Consider the following 18,959-nt stretch of genomic DNA (forward strand, 5'->3'; position numbering starts at 1 on the left):
ACACATTCGTTTTGTCAACAAATCTTATCACCCCCTCTTTGAGCGCAGCAAAAGCCTCCCTTGTAATGCTTTCCATCCGTGCTTCTCCACCTTTCTAATGCTGTGACACTTTAATACAGTTCCCCGTGTTGTGACCTCACCCATAAAATTAATGGGTTGCCACTTCATAATTGAAACTTTGCTACTGTTATGAATTGTAACATAAATATCTGATACACAGGATATCTGATATTTGACCCCCGTGAAAAGGTCATTGGAACCCCCCCCCCACACACACACACAAAGGGGTCAAGACCCACAGTTTGAGAGCCACTGCCTTGAGGCCACTGCCATACCCAACCCCTGTAGACTTCTGCCCTAGTTTGCTTCCTGTTGCTCTGGTAAACAAAAAAACAAAACAACCCACTCTGACACAAAACAGCTTAGGGGAGGGTTATTTCACTTTACATCTCCAGATAGCCATTTGTCTCTGAGAATGTCAGGGCAGGGACTCAAGGCAGAAGCCTGGAGCAGAAGCCGTGGAGGAGCAGCTGGCTCTCTGGTTCCTTCCATATGTACAGCCCTAGCCCACCTGCCCGGGACGGTGGCACCACTTAGAATGGGCTTTTTCTTCCACATCAGTACCAGAGTCAGGCCACTCTGAGTTAGTTTCTCCGTTTGAGGTCCCTTGGGAGGTTCTAGGTTGTGTCAAGTTGACAGTGAAACGTAATCTGTCGAGGTGTCTTCGCCTGGCCCTAGGTGGCCTTTGTTACTTCTCAGCCCCCGTTTACTCTGGCTATGGGGCTGGGTGGGCACCACAGCCTATGCCTGCCCCTGGCTCTGCCTGTGCCTTCCCCTGGACCCTCGTCTCACCGTCTAGGCTTTGTGCGGATCTCAGGTTCCACTTACTGTCCTTGATCACTCCTTTTAATCCTGCAAACACCCCTTCATTGCCATGATCCTACCCTCCGGCTTTCTCCCTGCCTCATCTTGACTTTCCTGCAGCAGGGTTTCTGTAACATGCTACCGTCACAGTGTTTTATTACTTATTAGTGTGTCCGCAGCGTCACAATAGTGACTTATTGTGTCCGCTCCCCACAGACCGCAGAGTCTTTCCTTTATTCATGCTTTACCAGTACACTTAAAAGAGTTGGTTAGCGGAATGAGTGCGTCATACAGTGTTGTGTTTTTTCCATTTTGTTTGTTTTTTACAAAGGAACCGCCCTCTTAGAAGCGGATGGAGCACGAGAGAAGAGTCCCGTGAGGGCTCTTGCTACTGTTTTTCATATCACACATACAAGTGTGCTTCTCAGGAGACTTACTGTGCTGCCTTGATTTTCGAACATTGATTTATTTTATCTTTACGTGTATTAGTGTTCACTTACGTGTGTGTGTGCGCGTGTGCGCGCGTGCGCGTGTGTGCACCATGTATATGCCTGGTGTCTAGGGAGGGTGACGGAAGAGGGTGTCAGAGCCTCTGGAATTGAAGTCACAGATGTCGGAGAAACCGGTATATGTGTTCTGAACCCAGGCCCTCTGCATGAACGTGTGATCTTAAGCTCTGACCTGTCTCTCCAGCCCATTTCTTTGACCCCAATTTTTTTGAAGTATAATTTATATTCTGTAAAATACGTGTAATTCAAGGATTTCTAGTAAATGCCCTGAGTTATGTGTATATCACTTTGAAAATTTCCTTTTCGTCCATTGAGTTTGCAGTTCTTAGCTTTCATACCACATTCCTAATTTTGACAATATTTTCACCTCCACCTCTCAAAAGAACAGTCACATACAAAGTCTCGTGTCCTTAAACATCATAAATATAGGAACTGGGGAGTTCGCTCAGCAGCTGAGTTGCTGCTCTTGGAGAGGACTGGAGTTGGGTTTCCAGTCCCCACCCTGGTGCTGCCAACTCCCTGTAACTCTAGCTGGAGAAGAGCCAGTACCCTCTCCTTGCTCCCACGGAAAACCTCCCAACACACAGATGCACATTCATATCCATAAAAAATACCAAAGCTTTTCTAAAAAGAGAAATGATCATCTGAACATGAGCTTAACTGCTTTGATGTAAGACGTGGTAGAGAGCATAGTCAGGTTGGCTGTGCCTTGATACTTACTGTGTCCCTCATCTCCCCACCTCAGTCTCTTCATCTGTGAAATGGACTAATTATGGTAATTAGCTTACAGAGTAGTTGTGACGATTATAAATAATGAGAGCATACTATTATGCACAGAAGCTGCCCTGTGTTGAGAAATTTAGTTAATACGATTAATCTCTTTCTATCGTAGGCCCAAAAAAAACCATGGGCTAAGTGTCTTTGCAAAGAGAGCACGTTTAAATCAGATTCTGTATCTGAAGTTTGCTTGAAGTCCAACCCTGTTCTTAGTTTGTAAACAATCTCTCTCTCTCTCTCTCTCTCTCTCTCTCTCTCTCTCTCTCTCTCTCTGTCTCTCTCTCTGTCTCTCTCTCCCTCCCTCCCTCCCTCCCTCTCTCTTTCCATGTAATATATATATCACATGTATGCACATGTATGACTGTAGTTTGATTGTAAAAGCAAGTTGATTTCTGACATTTTGCAGCATCTTTATTTAGAGAGCTCTATTAAGCCATTTTCCCTGAATTTTTCATGTTTATATTTGACACGTCTTTGACACCAGGGAGATAATTACCCACTTTTTTTTTTTTTTTTTTTTTTTTTTTTTTGTAGAAACCATAGTGACCGTAGGAAAGCACTCTGAATTGTGTCTTACTCTCGCTTGAGGACAGCCGCCTTCTAAATGAGCAGGGGTGGGTGGCAGGCATTCAATTTGTGTCTCAGAGCTTTGACAAGCCGGAACTGAATTATCCTTTAATGAGATCTCTGTCTTCTCTTTTTGTTCTTTTCTCTGCGTACAGATGCACAAAGCAGGGTCATCAGAAGCCCCTCGATTCAAAAGATGAGAATCCTGAGAAACACTGCCCATTGACGGTGAACCCTTGGCACATGAAGAAAGCCTTTAAAGTCATGAACGAACTAAGAAGGTAACGTCACTCTAATTCATATGCACCCATTAGCCATTAGTCTTCCTTTTATTTCTCTTTGTCTGTAGAACCCCCGCTCCCCATTGTTGCTGTATACAGGGAGCAGCAAAAGCTTTTCTGCAAGGTTTTTAGGAGAAGCAAGGTGATCATAAGTGCAGGTGATGGAGGGCTCCTCTGTCCAATAGTGTCTAGTCATGCAGGGCGAGTATGAGTTCAGGCTTTCTCAAAGTATGCACTGGCTTTCCAAGGAAAAGAGTTCATTTCTTTTTCTTGTCTTTTCTTTTTTGTTTTAGTTCCTTTGAGATAAGGTCTTGTGTGTTCCAGGTTGAGGATGACCTTGAACGCCTGACCCTCCCTTTCCTGTCCAAATGCTGAGTGACAGGCGTGTTCTACCACTGTGCTCCTGCTTATAAAATATGCTTTTAATCTTTAACATACAGATTGTGTGTTAAACATATCAGATATTCTGCTTATCCACTTGCTCATTCCTGGTGTATACGTGTGGGCTCATTTTGGCAGTTAAGAGGAAGCCTGTGGGGCTCAACTCTCTTCTACTGTTGTGTTCAGGTATTTGAACTCATGTCTTTAGCTTTGATGGCAAACACTTTTATCCCCTGAGCCTGGGGATGTAGGGATTTAAATGGAATATTTTATTGAAATTAATCTTGTTTGTTTTTAACTTTTCAATGTGACTACTGGAAAAATCGTTACTTGCATTGTATTTCCATTCATTAATTCTGTGGACAGGCTTCTAATTCCAGCCATAAAGAATGTGAAGAGACACTTTTAGACAGGGAAACATGTAATTTGTTTTGGTGGTGGCAGTTGTGGTTGTTGGGGACAGTACCTACCTGCCTGTGGCTAAGTATGTTAAGGGTCATTGCCTCACACTGGACCTTCCTGCTACACATTTGCAGTCCTAGCATGCTACAGGCTGAGGCTGGAAGAGCTCTTGTTCAAGTCAGAGTACACTATATAAAGAGATCTGGTTTAAAGAAAAAAGGCTGTGGTGCTAAGGGTGATATTAAAGGCTGATTGCATAGGATCTGGAGATTGCATAGGATCAAGGGCTCAGCAGTTAAAGCCCTTGATACTCTTGCAGAAGACCCAGGTTTGGTTCCCAGCACTCACACTGTTGCTCGAGCAATACATAACTTCAGTTCCCGGAGATCCAATGCTGTCTTTCAACCTCTTTGGGCATCAGACATGCATGTAGTGCATACACGTACACTCAAGCAAAACAGTCACGCATACAGTCAGATAGATCAAAAAACCAAACCAACTAAAAAGACTGGCTTTTAGCAGGCACACGTCCCCCTTCCCCCACTGCCTACCCCCTCCCCCTTGCTCCTGTTGGGTACAGTAGCTTTGGCTTCCTGTTTTACCTTGGTCTCTGATTGACCTGGGCATGATTCACTACACCACAGGAATGCAATACCTGCTGCTCCTTCCCCTGAGGCAAATGACTGCATTTTGAGCCGAACTGATGTTCTCTCAGCCCTTGACTTTGAGTCTTTGCTTTATCCCAGGATTTTTAGCTCTGGCCATCTCCAACCTGTTGTGGGTGTGGACCACATGGCTGTTCATTGTGTTGCACTATTTCATGAGCCGGAGTACCGGCCAGTGGTTCATGCTGGTCTTCAAACAAAGAACAGCTTTGAGTAGTTGCAGTTGGCTGCTGGTCTGGAACCGGGTTTACTCATATGATGTCACTAGCCAGTATTATTTTTAAAACGCACTGTCAGGCTGGATCAGTGGGTAAAGTGCTTACTGTGCAAGAATGAGAGCCTGAAAACCTCAGAACGCACATCAGTAGCCTTGAACATTAGCACAGGTCTGTCATCTCAGTGAGCCGGGAGGCAGAGACAGGAGCATCCCTGGGGCTCATAAGCCAACCAGTTTAGCCAGTCAGCAAGCTTCATTGAGAGACCCAGTCTTAAATGCTAAGGAAAGGGCAACAGAGGAAGAGGCTTGAGGTCAACCTTTGACCTCCAGACATTTGCACGAGTGCACACAGGCACATACACCAGTGCACATGCGTCTATACACCAGCACAAAGTGAATTAACTGCACAGCTGGGAAATGGATAAACTGTGGATAAAGTAGATTAAGGCTTTCATTGTGCAGAATTTATAGAGAAGGCTAAGAAGCAACAAGACAGACTCGTGTTTTGGAAATGTTCTTGAGCAGTGTGATACTGCATGCTTTAAATTCCTGTACTGGGGAGTCAGAGGCAGGAGGATGTCTGCGTTTAAGGTCTACAATAGTGAGAACAAGGCTGCATAGAGGGAGTCTGAGTCTGCAAAAAACAGGTCATCTTTATTTCTTTTGTGTCATTCTTTAAAAAATACAAACAGACGAAACTTGAAGACGCTTTTTATTGTACAGCTGAAAGTCACTAATTACTTCCTGTCTTTGCATCAGCTTCCTGTTGCCAGAAAAGGGTAGCCGAAGGTGGTTTCCGGACTTCTGGGAAGGGAGAACTTCCCTGTTCTGCCTACCCTGCTTGGCCTCCATTGGCCTCCAGCCCTGTCCCTAGATTTAGCCTCAATGTGGCAGTGGCAGGAGGTGGGCGGGGTAAGGGGGCGTCACAGCTGGGCATTAGGGATGGCTTTGGTGGACATTTTGCTGGTGAGAACAAAGTCCCTTTCATGAATCACTGTGTAAAGTATGGTTGCCCGCCTGTCTATCCCCGATAGAGGTAGGAGGACAGGAGCTCTGGGAGAGAGGTTTAATGAAGACAGACCACTGTGGTCCTAGAAAAAGCCATCTGAATGCCAGTGTCCCTTCTCTCTGCATCCTGACCCGCCTGGACGTGAATAAACCCCTACCACCATTCCGTCCCACCACGACAGACTGTACCCTCAAACTGTTACCCGAATAAGTTACTTTTCCTCCAAGTCCCAGGATTCACACATAGGGCCAGACACAGCAGTCTTTTGTGGCTTAACTGGTTGCACAGCTGGGAAAGGACAGACCCTAAGATGAGGTGAATAAAGCTTTGTGCTGGCACTGTGTAGACGGGGTGTGCGAAGCCAGAGAAGGACAGCATCCTGCTTAGGTTAGAAGAGTATGTGGATTCCTGGGCAGTGTCAGTCACTGATGGTTTCTGAGTAACCAGGTAAGATCAGAGACTCGGGAGGCTGGCGGCAGTGCTTTCCCCAGTGCAGTTGGAGAGGTGTGAGCTTAGAGTGTGAGTGTTGTCAGACTCAAACAGTGGACCCTTAACTCCACAGTCTGCTGACTGGCTCAGTGTTTTCTCTCACTATATCTTTTCAAGGTAAAATGTACCTGAACAGTATATTTTTAAAACCCTGTGGTCACTATGTGCTACGAGGGATGAGTATAGGAGGGGACAAAGAAGGAGGGAACATTACAGGTACCCTTTAAACTTTGATTCAGAGTCTCACTTTGTAGCCTTAGCTGGCCTAGAACTTATGATCAGGTCGGCCTTGAACTCAACTGAGCGACTGCCTCTGCCTCCTGAGTTCCCAAGTGCCGGGATTAAGGCCATTGTTACCTGGTCAGCTTTTTTCCCCCCACAAGGTTGAGTAAGTAGCCTGGTTTCCTTGAAACATTGTGGCTAAGGATAATTGTGAACTCCTCATCCTCGGCCTGCACCTTCCAAGTACTGGAATTATAAGTGTGCACCACCATACCCAGTTCTCAGAACTCTTACTGAGCATTTAGATTGCCAAGTTTGTAGACATTAAAGCCGGTAGCAAAAAGGGCAGAGTTTTTTCTTCAAAAGAAATTAAAGAGATGTAGTTATTCCTAGGATATGCAATTCTGTCTGAGCTTGCCATAATTCTTACTGAGGGTGTGGGCAGTGGGCAGTCTCTTAGTTTTATTAGTGGGAATATAATTTTTGGCCCTTACATTAAATCTAGGGGCCAAAAGTGTTCTGTAAGGATGAATTATGACTCACCTGTATGTCTTACATAATCCATACATACTTAGATATTCACCGGTAGTGGTTTTTATATTGTGGAACGGGAACAAAAGACTCGAATCTTTCTCTTAAAGGAATGAGTGTCACTCCCCTCCCCCACTCTACCCCAGGATTGACACTGGGGGATCCCAGCTTCCTCCTGGGATTCTGTTATCCGTGCTGCACCTGCAAACAATCAAATGGTGGCCATTCCTACGTGGCTGTTCATACTTTGTTACTTAGAGGTCAAGGCAAGTGGATTGAACAGCGAACTCAAGCAAGGTTGCCTTGGGTTTTGATCTCTTTCTGTCAGTATTTTTAAAAGAGAGTTTAGAAGGGTCTCATAGGGTGTGATTCTGCTCTAGTATTTTTGATATGGTAGAGTGCTGTCGGGACCTTTTGGTTATGTGCACTACAGTGGAATACAAGATCTCCCTTGAAGGACAGGAAGCCCTTCAGTTCTTCCAGATGTATTTATGTAAGAAAGATTGAGAGACAGCCTGCAGCAGGAGCAGAATTAACCAGCAGTATTCTGTAGGGTCTCCTAAGCACTGGTGGCTGATTTCTTTTTAATGGTCTTTATTGAGCAGAGAGAGGATCATTAAACCCTTCTAGAATGTGGAGAAGGGACAGCTGAAAATGACTTCACTAAAGCAACCTTCTCTCCTTCTCCCCGAGACGCGTGAGTTACCCATTGCACCACCTCAGTTTGCCCTTGGTAGCCTCAAAACCAGAAGTCAGCGTCTCGCCCCGCCTCTCTTCATTTAGTCCCAGCTGTTGTGCCATCTCTCCGGCACACAGATTTATTTGTTTACCTTATTGACGTGTTTGTGTGTGTGCTTGCGTGAATTTATGTGCACCGCATGCCTAGAATTGCCCGTGAGGCCAGAAGAGGGTGTTAGCTCTTCAGAACTGAAGGAAACAGTTGTGAGTGTCCGATGTGGATGCTTGGACTAGAATCCATGCCTACTGTAGTAGCAGTAAGCCAGTAGGCACGGAGCCATCTCTCTAGCACCCCTACCCCACTGTAAAGATGGGATTGCTAGGCTGATCCGGAAACTCCTGCTAGGGTTATAGGTTTGCAAAGCCATCTTGGAGCAAGGTGTCCTGTGTCTGTAGTGTAGGCTCTACCTGTAGCTAGTCACCCACATATTCCAGCTTCCCACTCACCCCCACCCCAACCCCGGTGTGACTGTTTCCCCCTCCGAGAGGCAGCGCCACCCCCACTTCTCTCTACTGTTCTCCTTTCCCATACCTTTTCCTTTCCTTCGTGTTTCCTTTTACTTTAGTCATAAATGAATTCTATTTTTTTTTAAGACCAATGGGAAGTGTTTTTGTAAGTCCCCAGATCTGCAGATGTCCGTTCTCTATGGACAGGGAGTTCATGCTTTCCCCAGGGTCTCCTTGTGGCTCTGTTCTGTCCTTTGTTCATTCCCGTCCAGCTGTCTGAAGTCTATCTGAAAGGGATGATAGATTCTGTATTCTGGGACCCATTACTGGTGTAAAGCAGTTACTAAGTCGTTAGCGATAGCAGGCTTTCCTTAAGTTCCCTGGTGGACGTCTCCTTGGCTGGAGCTAGCTTTCCTCTAAGTTTTATCAGCGGACCATCCCTTCTCCTGTGTGTTTGCAAGTCTGCAGCATTGTAAATCTCCTGAGGGGCTGAGTGCTCCCACAGCTCTTCCCACACCCTGAGTCTTGTCTGGCCCACTGCGTAGGCTTTTCTTATGTTTAGCTGCCCCAGGAATTCACAGATGTCTCCTGCCAGCATGGATTTAAGAAGAAAAAGGAAGAGAATGGTGACATTTGTTGTACATGCTCTCGTCTGTTCTTTGAGATCTTTGACATTTTAGCCAGAGTGTATCTGCTTTTCTAGTAAAGGACGTTGTTGGTCTTAGATTTGGTTAAATCTGACTAATTGAAATCAGCAAGTGGGGACTCTTTGACCTGTAAAGCAGCTGGGGAAATAGTTCAGTTAGCCAAGTGCCTTGGAACCGCAGAACAAATCCACATAAAAGACTGGGGAGTGGTGGCAAACACCTTTAATACCAGCACTTCAGAGACAGTGGCAAGTGGATCTGAGTTCAAGGCCAGTCTGGGTTTTTTTTTTTTTTGCCAGTCTGGTTTATAGATCAAGTTCTAGGACAGCCAGGGCTACACGGAGAAACCAAGAAGCCAGTATGGTGCTTGTAATCCCAGTCTAGGAAGGCGTAGACAAATGGGGCCTTGGGACTCACTGGCTAGCCAGCCTGACCTACTTGATGAGCTCCAGGCCAGTGAGAGATCCTCTTGCCCAAACAAAAGTGGACGGCACCAGAATGACACCGGAGGCTTCATGTGAACATATGAACAGATAGACAGGGACATGCAAACACACACACACACACACACACACACACACACACACACGCGCGCGCGCGCGCGCGCGCACATACACTCACCAGCACGTGCAGACATACTCAAGCAACTTACTTCTCACTCTAGCTCCCTAGTGCCCAGGAGCCAACAGTAGCTCACAGGGCTACGTCCTGATAGGAGCCCACCCTGAGTCACCCTTGGCTTTACTTCCTGACAGGTTTTCATTTTCTTGGCTTTCTTTCCTTGGGCCTCTTTCTCCTAACCTCGAGTTTCTGTTTCTCTAACACCCGAGGCTGCTCTCCAGTGCTGAAGCTCTCCAGACTTCAGTGTGCAGGATTCTCACTGACAGCTTTTCATAAGCCTGGCACCTCAGGCTTGTGCATACTTGCTCCTTGAGGGGAAGGTGCCTCCATACTGTCTCTGGAACCTTAGAGGAGGGACCAGACTGCCCCCACTTCCAGTCACAAGTACAGTTTTTTCATATGACAACTAATTATCTCTGATTCCTTCTAGTTGGGTGGCACATTTACTTGAAGACGACATACTGCATTTTAAAAACACTGCTAGGTTTTTCTGCTCTTAGGAATTCACTTATTTTATATTACAAAACCGAACATTGCCTTAATATATTCAAACAGGTTTCATCATTTTCAAAGTTTTTTGTCTTTTTTTTCCCTAAGAAAGACCAGTTTTTATTAAATTGTTTCCTTTAGAACAGTGATTCTCAACCTTCCTCATGCTGCAACCCTTTAAAGTTATTTTGTTGCTACTTCATAACTATAATTTTGCTACTGTTATGGATTGAAATGTAAATATATAATATGCAGAATATTTGATACGGGACCCCTGTGGGGTCAAGACCCACTAGGTGAAAACCACCAATTTAGAAGATAAATTCACCCGTGCCCAGTGTTATTTGTGCTTTACATACAATATGTAATCTCTGTGTTCTCTTTCTAGGCTTGACTTGTTTTCTGAAGCTTTTTCAGAGTTGGGCTTAGGCTCTTTTTTCCTAAACACCACAGACTTTGTCTCTGTTCTGGCTGTGTCTCTGCATCTCCTGTATTTTGAGGCAAGGCCTGGCTGTGTTGGCCTTGTACTGACCTTGAGATCCTCCCGCCTCCACCTGCAATGCTGGGGTTACAGGTGTGAGTCACCATGCAGGTACCCGTGGGCTCTTTATTGTGATCCATTTCCTGGTGTTCCTCCCCACTTACCTGTAAAGCCCTTGCTGTCATGACGCTGCCTTTCTTGTGGTAAGCTGTCAGCCCATGGCGTCTAGTAGGCACCCTTGGAGTGGCTGAGGAACGGATGGATGCAGTTCATGCACCACGACAACTTTATTTCATTATTTTGAAGACCTTTTATGTCTGCAGTCTATTTTCTTAGTAGATTTCAAGTAATAGGAACACAAGCCCAGAAGTTCACTGTAAAAGACAGGGCGCGAGCTACTCAAGATGCCTTATTTCTATCGCCAGACATTCATTCTCAGTGCTGGCACCCCAGTCATTTGGCCTGTGAGAAAGCTCCTTGAGAAGAGTGTGGGGCGTTAAGAGCCCTTTGGTTCCCAGCACCCAGACAGGCAGTTCACAACTGCTCTAACAACTCCAGTTCCAGGGCATCTGACACACTCTTCTGGCCTCCATAGGCACTGGAATACCTATGGCACACATTTACACAGATACTTACATATATATGCACATATAAAACAGTGGTTGTACCCTCATACAGACATGCATATACACATAAACTTAAGAGGCATACACTCACTGATATATACACACATACACATATAAGCATTGACATACATTCACACGGATACACACACATATGCACACATCAACATAGGCATGTACTCACACACATGTATTCACACCCGAGGCATACATTCACACGTTTACACAGACACGAGACATATTTACATTCACATGCACATGCACATACAAATATTAAAAATTGAAAAAGAGAGATAGGATGACCAGCTGGGAATGCTGACGTATGTTTAGTGCATATTCAACAGTACTGAGCAAGAGGTTGGTCAGGCCTTTGTTTTAAAATATGCTATTGCTTGACGCAAGAGAATTAAACACAGGTCTAAAAGCTAGTGTGTCCATGATTTTTTTTTTTTTTTTTTTTTGGTTCTTTTTTTCGGAGCTGGGGACCGAACCCAGGGCCTTGCGCTTCCTAGGTAAGCGCTCTACCACTGAGCTAAATCCCCAGCCCCGTGTCCATGATTTCTAATGAGGCCCTCAGACTCCCTACATCCTCACCCAGGGTGTGCCGGTGTAATATTTTGTTAATGTTTTAGCCTTATTAGTTAACTGACATCAACTAATAAGCCAGTGAGGCCAAACCAATTATGCAGCAGCCAGCAGGTGTTATGCTAGAAGGTTTGGATCAATGAGTAATTGTAATTGAAGCGGAGTGTAATTAATTACGTGATTTTTGAGGTATTCAAGTGTAATGCTACTTAAGATCCATCTTTAAATGAGAGCGGTAGGAGGGATTGCTGACACCAGGAAAACATGGCCAAGAGGCCCTTGCCTTGGCTTTGACTGGAGTCCACATCCCCACTCACTGTGGGAGAGTCAGCTCTGCTGCCATCCTGCCGACCCCCAGTCCACTCATTTACATCCTCTGCCCGCTCTTCTTGGGCCACAGTTCCCCACTGTCCTTTGCTGAGGGCATAGGACATACTTATTTTTCTTTTTCTTTTTTTTAAAGATTTATTTATTATAAGTGCACTGTAGCTGTCTTTAGACACACCAGATCTCATTACAGATGGTTATGAGCCACCATGTGGTTGCTGGGATTTGAACTCAGGACCTCCAGAAGAGCAGTCAGTGCTCTTAACCACTGAGCTATCTCTCCAGCCTCTTATTTTTCCTGTCCAAGATTGCCTTGCTCCTTCCTGACTGAGTCAGCTCTTGTTTGTTTGTTCATCAGCAGTCTCACTGTGTTGTTCAAGAGGCTTGTCTGGAACTTGTCTGCCTCTTGAATCAAGTTGGGGTTACAAATGGTTACCCAATCTCCCATGACATCTCTATGATAGTGCTTTGCACTCTGTCTCATAATGCCTGTCCTTGGCTAGTGGCCTTAAGGGCAGAGATGGTCTTGAAGTGCTTTTCTGAGGGAGTGTACAAACTTTATTTGATTTTTTTGATCAATATTTTGTAGAGCTATTCCAGCTGAGCCTTTGATCAGCCATATGTAACACTTAATACTTTCTTGGCTAGAGTGTAGTGACGGACATCTATAACCCCAGCACTTGGGAAGCCAAAGCAGGGTCATTAAGGATTCAAGGCTAGACTGGGCTATGCAGTGATTTTGGTTCTAGCCTGGGCTATATAAGAGTTCAAGGCCACTTTGTTTTGTTCAGGCTTTAAGAAAATTTGTCATCACCCTGACTAGGTGATTGTGTGGCGGGGAGCAGGTGCTGGGTTTGAATATCAATGTCATTACTTGGGGGAGGAGGCTGTAGGCAGGTTAGCCCTATGTGTGTGGTGCTGAGGATAGATCCCTAGGTTTCATACATACTGAGCTACAGCGTTAGCCTGGGCTGTTCACTTTTAACCTTGGTTTCTTCAGGCGTTCGCTTTCGGGAATCTAAATAATGTATACCTTGCTGACTGAGGTGGGCCATGGAGGAGAAAGTCTTCCCCAGGCCCCCAGCCTTGTCAGGCTGGCTTACTCATGAGCCCTGCCACTCATGGAGTGCAGAGTGTTTTATCCTCTGTGCTGATGGTAGACTTTGTCACTGTGCACCCGATCTGGAGGAATTCCAAATGAATGACTCCTTTAGTGACTCTAACATGGGACCTTCCTGATGCCTGTCTTGGTATCACGAGCCCTTAAGTCAGCCACAAGCCACCCACAAGCACACTTGAGTCTAAATGGCACAGCAGGCCTGTCAAGAATTAGGCCTCAGAGCACTCATGTCTGGAGTTGGGCTTCTCCTTTTTCTCATAGTTTTTCCTAAGGAGAGAAGAAGTGACATAGACTTCCCAGAAAGCTTTGATATGAGCCCCCAGCAGCTAGTTCATAAACAAGTGAGAAACTGCAGGGAGCCTGGCTAAGTTCCTAAGAACATGCAGCTTGGGAGCTGACAATAGGCTCTCCTTGAAGGAGAGGGGCAGAGGGACCGAGAGCCAAGAGTGTACCCTATATACACATGAGCCCTGGGCTCATGTATTTATGGATGGGAGGTGTACCTGTACTGTGTGTGTGTCTGTCTTCCACAAAAGGATTGCCTGTAAACAGTTGGGCTTTGAAACCTTCCTGCTAGTTCCAGAATAACTAACTGTCAGGAACTTATTTTTTTTTTTTTTTTTTTTTTTTTTTGGTTCTTTTTTTCGGAGCTGGGGACCGAACCCAGGGCCTTGCGCTTCCTAGGTAAGCGCTCTACCACTGAGCTAAATCCCCAGCCCCTGTCAGGAACTTATTAATTACCCAGAGAATGTAGTATCATGCAGGTACCCAAAAAGTGCTCACCACGTATTTTAAATTATTTTAGAATTATAAGCATAATTATAGATTAAAGAATGTTTGCTGTAAGGTTACAAAATGTTTTTAAGTTTTGTTACAGGTAGTTCAACCTCAGAGAATAATACGTTTCATGTTGGTAAAGTGGTCTAGGTTATTTATGGTTTTCAAGACCAAATGCCTTTTAAGCAGCCAGTGCTTGAATTTAATTTTGTCTTTGTGTAGGAACCCAGGGGCATTTCGAATATCTTTTCTAATTTTGGCTCAGTTTGTTTGTCTGCATCACCATGTCATACCACTATGTGCACTTTTGTGAGCTGTCTCCTTTGAGAGTCATTGCCTCCCTGACTACCTGTAGGTGAGAGGCCAGTGATGGGTGGGGGGTAGATTTCTGTGGCAAGGACAGGCCACCGTGAGGTGGACCTTTATTTAGCTTACAGTTTTCTGTGTCCTTATAGTTAGGTACCCTGTTAGAAGGGAAGGGATTTCCTTAAAGCACACAAGATTTCAAAAAATAAAAAGGGTTTTTACAGCAAAAGTTTTGCATAGAACGTTGAATACTTGTATTATTGGAGGCATTTACGTTTTCCTTTTCTCCCTGGGAACAGTCAAAATCTGCTGTGTGACGTCACGATTGTGGCAGAGGACATGGAGATTCCTGCTCACCGAGTGGTGCTGGCGGCCTGCAGCCCTTACTTCCACGCCATGTTTACAGGTAGGAGAGATTTCCGTTTCTCAGGTGTGTTCACCTGAGGCCTTTCCAGGTTAACCGTTGTTTTTAGCGTTTTGGTTTTATGAAATGAAGAATTATAAAGGGAGAGCCTCAAGAATATGTCAGCTGTCCCCAGCATCTTTCCCCAGAGAGTCTCTCTGCGTTAGGCCTGACTGTCCTAGAACTTGCCATGTCAACCCAGCTAGAAGAGTCTGTCAACTGTCCCCAACATTGAGGCACCTTCACTTGGCTTTGTTGTCCTCAGTGAATGTGTTGCACACATCAGCCTTGATGTCAGCTCAGCATTACCACTGCGGGGGTGCATTCCCATATCTCCTCACTGCAGGGGTGCATTCCCAAATCTCCTCACTGCAGGGGTGCATTCCCATATCTCCTCACTGTGGGGGTGCATTCCCATATCTCCTCACTGCAGGGGTTGCAGTCCCATATCTCCTCACTGCAGGGGTGCATTCCCATATCTCCTCACTGCAGGGGTTGCAGTCCCATATCTCCTCACTGCAGGGGTGCATTCCCATATCTCCTCACTGCAGGGGTGCATTCCCATATCTCCTCACTGCAGGGGTTGCAGTCCCATATCTCCTCACTGCAGGGGTTGCAGTCCCATATCTCCTCACTGCAGGGGTTGCAGTCCCATATCTCCTCACTGCAGGGGTTGCAGTCCCACATATCCCCTCAGTTTACAGCATTTTGGGCTCTTAAATCATTGTTGATTTGTTTTTGTGTATGGGAAAGGAAAGGCATCTTTTACTGTTTCATATTTTTTCCCAAATGAGTTTTCCCATTTGCTTTTCCCAGTATTTATAGTAAACTGAAGGATTGTGTTAGATGATTTATCTTGGAAGTGTGAGAAGTAGTCTGATGTATCTATCCGTAAGCTTAGGTTTTACTTCAGCGTGTATGAACGTGTGTAACTTGCTGTTAGCCCTTTAGGAAAAGAACTAGTGTATGCCTGTGATCCCTCAAGTCTCGCCAAAAAAAAAGGAAAAAATATATATATAATAAAACGACTTAGAGCCAGGGCTGGAGCCCAGTGATGCAGCACGCATCTGGTATGCACGGGCCCTGGGCTCAGTCCTCAGAAGGTACAGGCCGAAGAGAAGAGAGGAAAGGAGAAGGGGAGGGAAGGACACAGATAGTCTCTTACAGTGACACCCAAAACTCTGGATAGGTCCAAACTCTATGTTAACCGAAAGTTTTTATGTACACATATGTACTATACAGTTTAACTTATAAATTAGGCCAAGAATAGCAGCCTTGTCTAAGAGTAAATTGGGATAATGAAAGTATGCTGTGGTAAAATAGCCAGTGTGCTATTTTTGTGCTTAGGAGGTATTATTCAATACAATAAGGGTCACATAGGCATGTGCTTGGCAATACTGTGACTGTCGACTGATGCTCCAGCTGCCAGTGACCGATGGATGCCATGTGCTGTGTAGCTGTGCTGAACAGAGAGATGGCTCATGCCTCGGGTGTGACAAAAGCAGGATATCCCTGAGAACAGGGTCCACTTTAAAATTCAGGAACTTTATTTTTAGAACTTTCCACTTAACATGCTTGGACTGTGGTTGACTTTGATCATAGAAGCTACCAGAATACTCCAGCTTTTGACTCAGAAGCTACAACTGATAAGGGGCCACTGACTGCAGTGTTGCACAAGGAAATACGTTAATGTGGTCTGCGAGTTTAATCTTTGTCTCTTGCTGCACCAAATAGAAAGTAGGAGCTAGGCACGCCAGACGACAAACATATAAAGTTGTAGCTAGGCATGGTGGCATGCACCTTTAATCCCAGCAAGCAGAGGCAGGTGGATTTCTGTGAGTTGGAGGCTAGCCCAGTTGACATGGTAAGTTCTAGGACAGTTAGGGCTAGTTTAGAGAGACCCTCTCTGGAGAAAAAAAGTGCTGGTGACAGTTGACAGACTCTTGAGTATTTCCTGTGCCTGGCGTATTATCAGTATGTTAGGAAAGACACGGAAAGTATAACTGCTTCCTGCTTCAGTTGTGCAGCTGGGGAGATGAGAGGCGTCAAATTTAACTGTAGGGTGTAGGCCTGGGGCCACACAGTGAGCCAGTTGGTGGGTATCATTGAGAGGAGAGTTCGCCCCTTCTTGTGAAGGCAGAGGGTCTACCCAGGTGAACAAGGGTCGAGTAGGGGCAGTGGGGCCAAGGAAAACACCCTGTGAGCCTTAGCAGTGCAAGAGACTGGAGTCCTGTTGCTTTGCTTGTTCTGAGCAGAGTTTAGTCACCAGGAATGGAAAAGGTCAGCAAATGAGTTGTGAGACAAGTTGGGGAAGCATTGGGAGGTGCTGTCAGTCAGGGCTGTGTAAGGTTAGTACTAACTTGGTAAGGGCGGCCACATTTCCATGCACCAACTCTCACTTCGGTCTCTTGGCTTATTTCATACTTCTTATCTTCGTTGCCTTTCTGGAGAGGGTCTTGGCTTATGAATGTTCCGGATCATTGGCCTGGAAATGCTCCAGGAAAGACCACAACCTTGAGGGAACCACTGGGTCTTTGGAGACCGACTTGACTAACCTGGGCTTCACTTTCACCATAGGGAAAGTGGGTAATATAAAAATGATAATATGCTTATATTCTGGATTTTTGTAAAGATTGGATGAGGTCATGTATGGGAATTTCTTAGCACTTCTCATGGCCACTAGAAAATGCTCAGCCTAGCTGGGTGTGGTGCTGCACACCTGGACTCCCAGCAGCTGGAGAGTAGAGGGGGACTTAGTGAACTTGAGGCCAGCCTGGGGTACAGGGCCTCTTGTTTTTAAAGAACAAAACTTGTGAATGTGCATTCATGCCTCTCTGTGTGTGTGTGTGTGTGTGTGTGTGTGTGTGTAAAGAATTCGATTTAATGGATTTGAGAAGAAATGGGGGAATAGAGGAAGACTGAGAGTTCAGAGTAGGAGGGGAAATGATGCAAATATATTTATGAATATATGTATGAAGTATGTATGAAATTCTCAAAAATAATTTTTTAAAAATTAAAGGCAAACTAAAAACCAAGAGAATCTGCTCAGTTAGTGCCAGCAGTAAGTATCATGGCCATGTCAACCTAAATTTCATTGTATAAGAACAGGAGATTGAGCAAACTTTAGGCTAGACATCTACAATTTTTTCCCTAAAAAACTCTTAGTATATATTAATTTTACAAAATAACTTGTCTCACGGTGACATTTCACACACTTACGGACATACCATGATCATATGCACCCTCTGATGCCTTCTCTACTCTCCCCTCTTCTTGGCTCCCATGCCTTCTGTAATAACTCCCCTTCTACTTTCATAGCCCCCTTCCTCCCCCCTCCCCTCCCCTCCCCTCCCCTCCCCTCCCCTCCCCTCCCTTCCCCTCCCCTCTCCCATCTTTTCCTTTCTTTTGAGACTACCTCCCTTAGCACAGTCTGGCTTTGAACTCACCATGCAGCTGAGGGTTTGTAGATATTTTCTTTGCAACATTTTTTATTCCCCACAGAGTAGCAAAAATGTGGTTGTTAACAACTCAGCCCTGTCAGCAGTGCCCAGTGCTGTGGGCCTTTAGTCCCAGCTACATGGCAGCCCAGCTTAGGAGTTTGATAGAGTGTGGCCAACAACAGCAAGGCTCTACTTGAGGGGATCAAGTTATGCTTATTTAGTTTTGTTTTTCTGTATGTGTGTGAGCCTGTGTGGGTTTCTGTGCATGGTATGTGTGTAGGAGCTGGCAGAGGTCCACCGAGCAGCCGTCTCCTGGATGGAGAGCTGCAGGTGGCTGGGAACTACCTGGCATGGCTCCTAGAGCCTGCATCTGGTGCTGTGCAGGAGCAAGCGCACTTCTAACCACCGAGCCCACTCTCCAGTCCAGCCCCTTATTTTAATCTCCCATAAACTGTAGGTGAGAAGTTCACTCAAACTTATGCCGTGGAAAAGAATTCTGTTACTCTGTGTAGTTAGAAGTGGTGAGTAGAGAATGAAGGTGATACGCTCCATGGTGCAGTTGCAGGTTTTCATCTTGTGAAATCTGGGACTATTTAGAGCCAGGCCAGGCGGTTGACTGTGACCTGAGAAAGAGCAGAGCAAAATGGGTTCTCATGTTTTTAAGGCTGCTTGCTATAAACACAGCCTGTAAAACACTCTTACTTAACGAAATCATTCGGTTGGATTTGGTGGCACAGGCTAAAATTCTTGTTTTAGGTTTTAGTTTTGATTTTTAGTTATGTGTATGTGTGCACTGTGCACATGAGTGAGGCTACCCTTGGAGGTCAGAGGTGAGGCGTGTTGTACGCTCTAGAGCTGGGTGCTAGGAGTTGCACTTCGCCCTCTGGAAGAGCAGCAAGGATGCCTGTCCAGTGAGGCATCCCTCCAGACCCACAGGTTAAAAGTCTTAAACACTAGTCAGAAATACTGAGCACTATGTCCTTTTTGGGGAGCAAATACTTTTTGATAACTTCCATAGTAAATATAAAGTAGCAAGAAAAT

At 45.4% G+C, this 18,959-nt stretch overlaps 1 protein-coding gene across 3 annotated transcripts in view; it reads left to right on the forward strand.

Moving 5' to 3' along the window:
• The window catches only part of Klhl2 (kelch-like family member 2), a 112,612-nt gene that overhangs the window by 13,543 nt on the left and 80,110 nt on the right, over positions 1–18,959 (forward strand). For 2 of the 3 annotated variants that reach the window (XM_039095083.2, NM_001419565.1), the window contains exons 2-3: positions 2,873–2,998; positions 14,375–14,481. In XM_039095083.2, coding sequence (XP_038951011.1) covers positions 2,873–2,998; positions 14,375–14,481 — 233 coding nt within the window. Of the gene's footprint in view, positions 1–2,872; positions 2,999–14,374; positions 14,482–18,959 lie in introns of those variants that run through there. The other variant, XM_063275213.1, reaches the window with a different exon arrangement.

This window comes from Rattus norvegicus, chromosome 16 (assembly GCF_036323735.1).
Source record: "Rattus norvegicus strain BN/NHsdMcwi chromosome 16, GRCr8, whole genome shotgun sequence".
In the NCBI taxonomy this organism is placed as follows: Eukaryota; Metazoa; Chordata; class Mammalia; order Rodentia; family Muridae; genus Rattus; species Rattus norvegicus.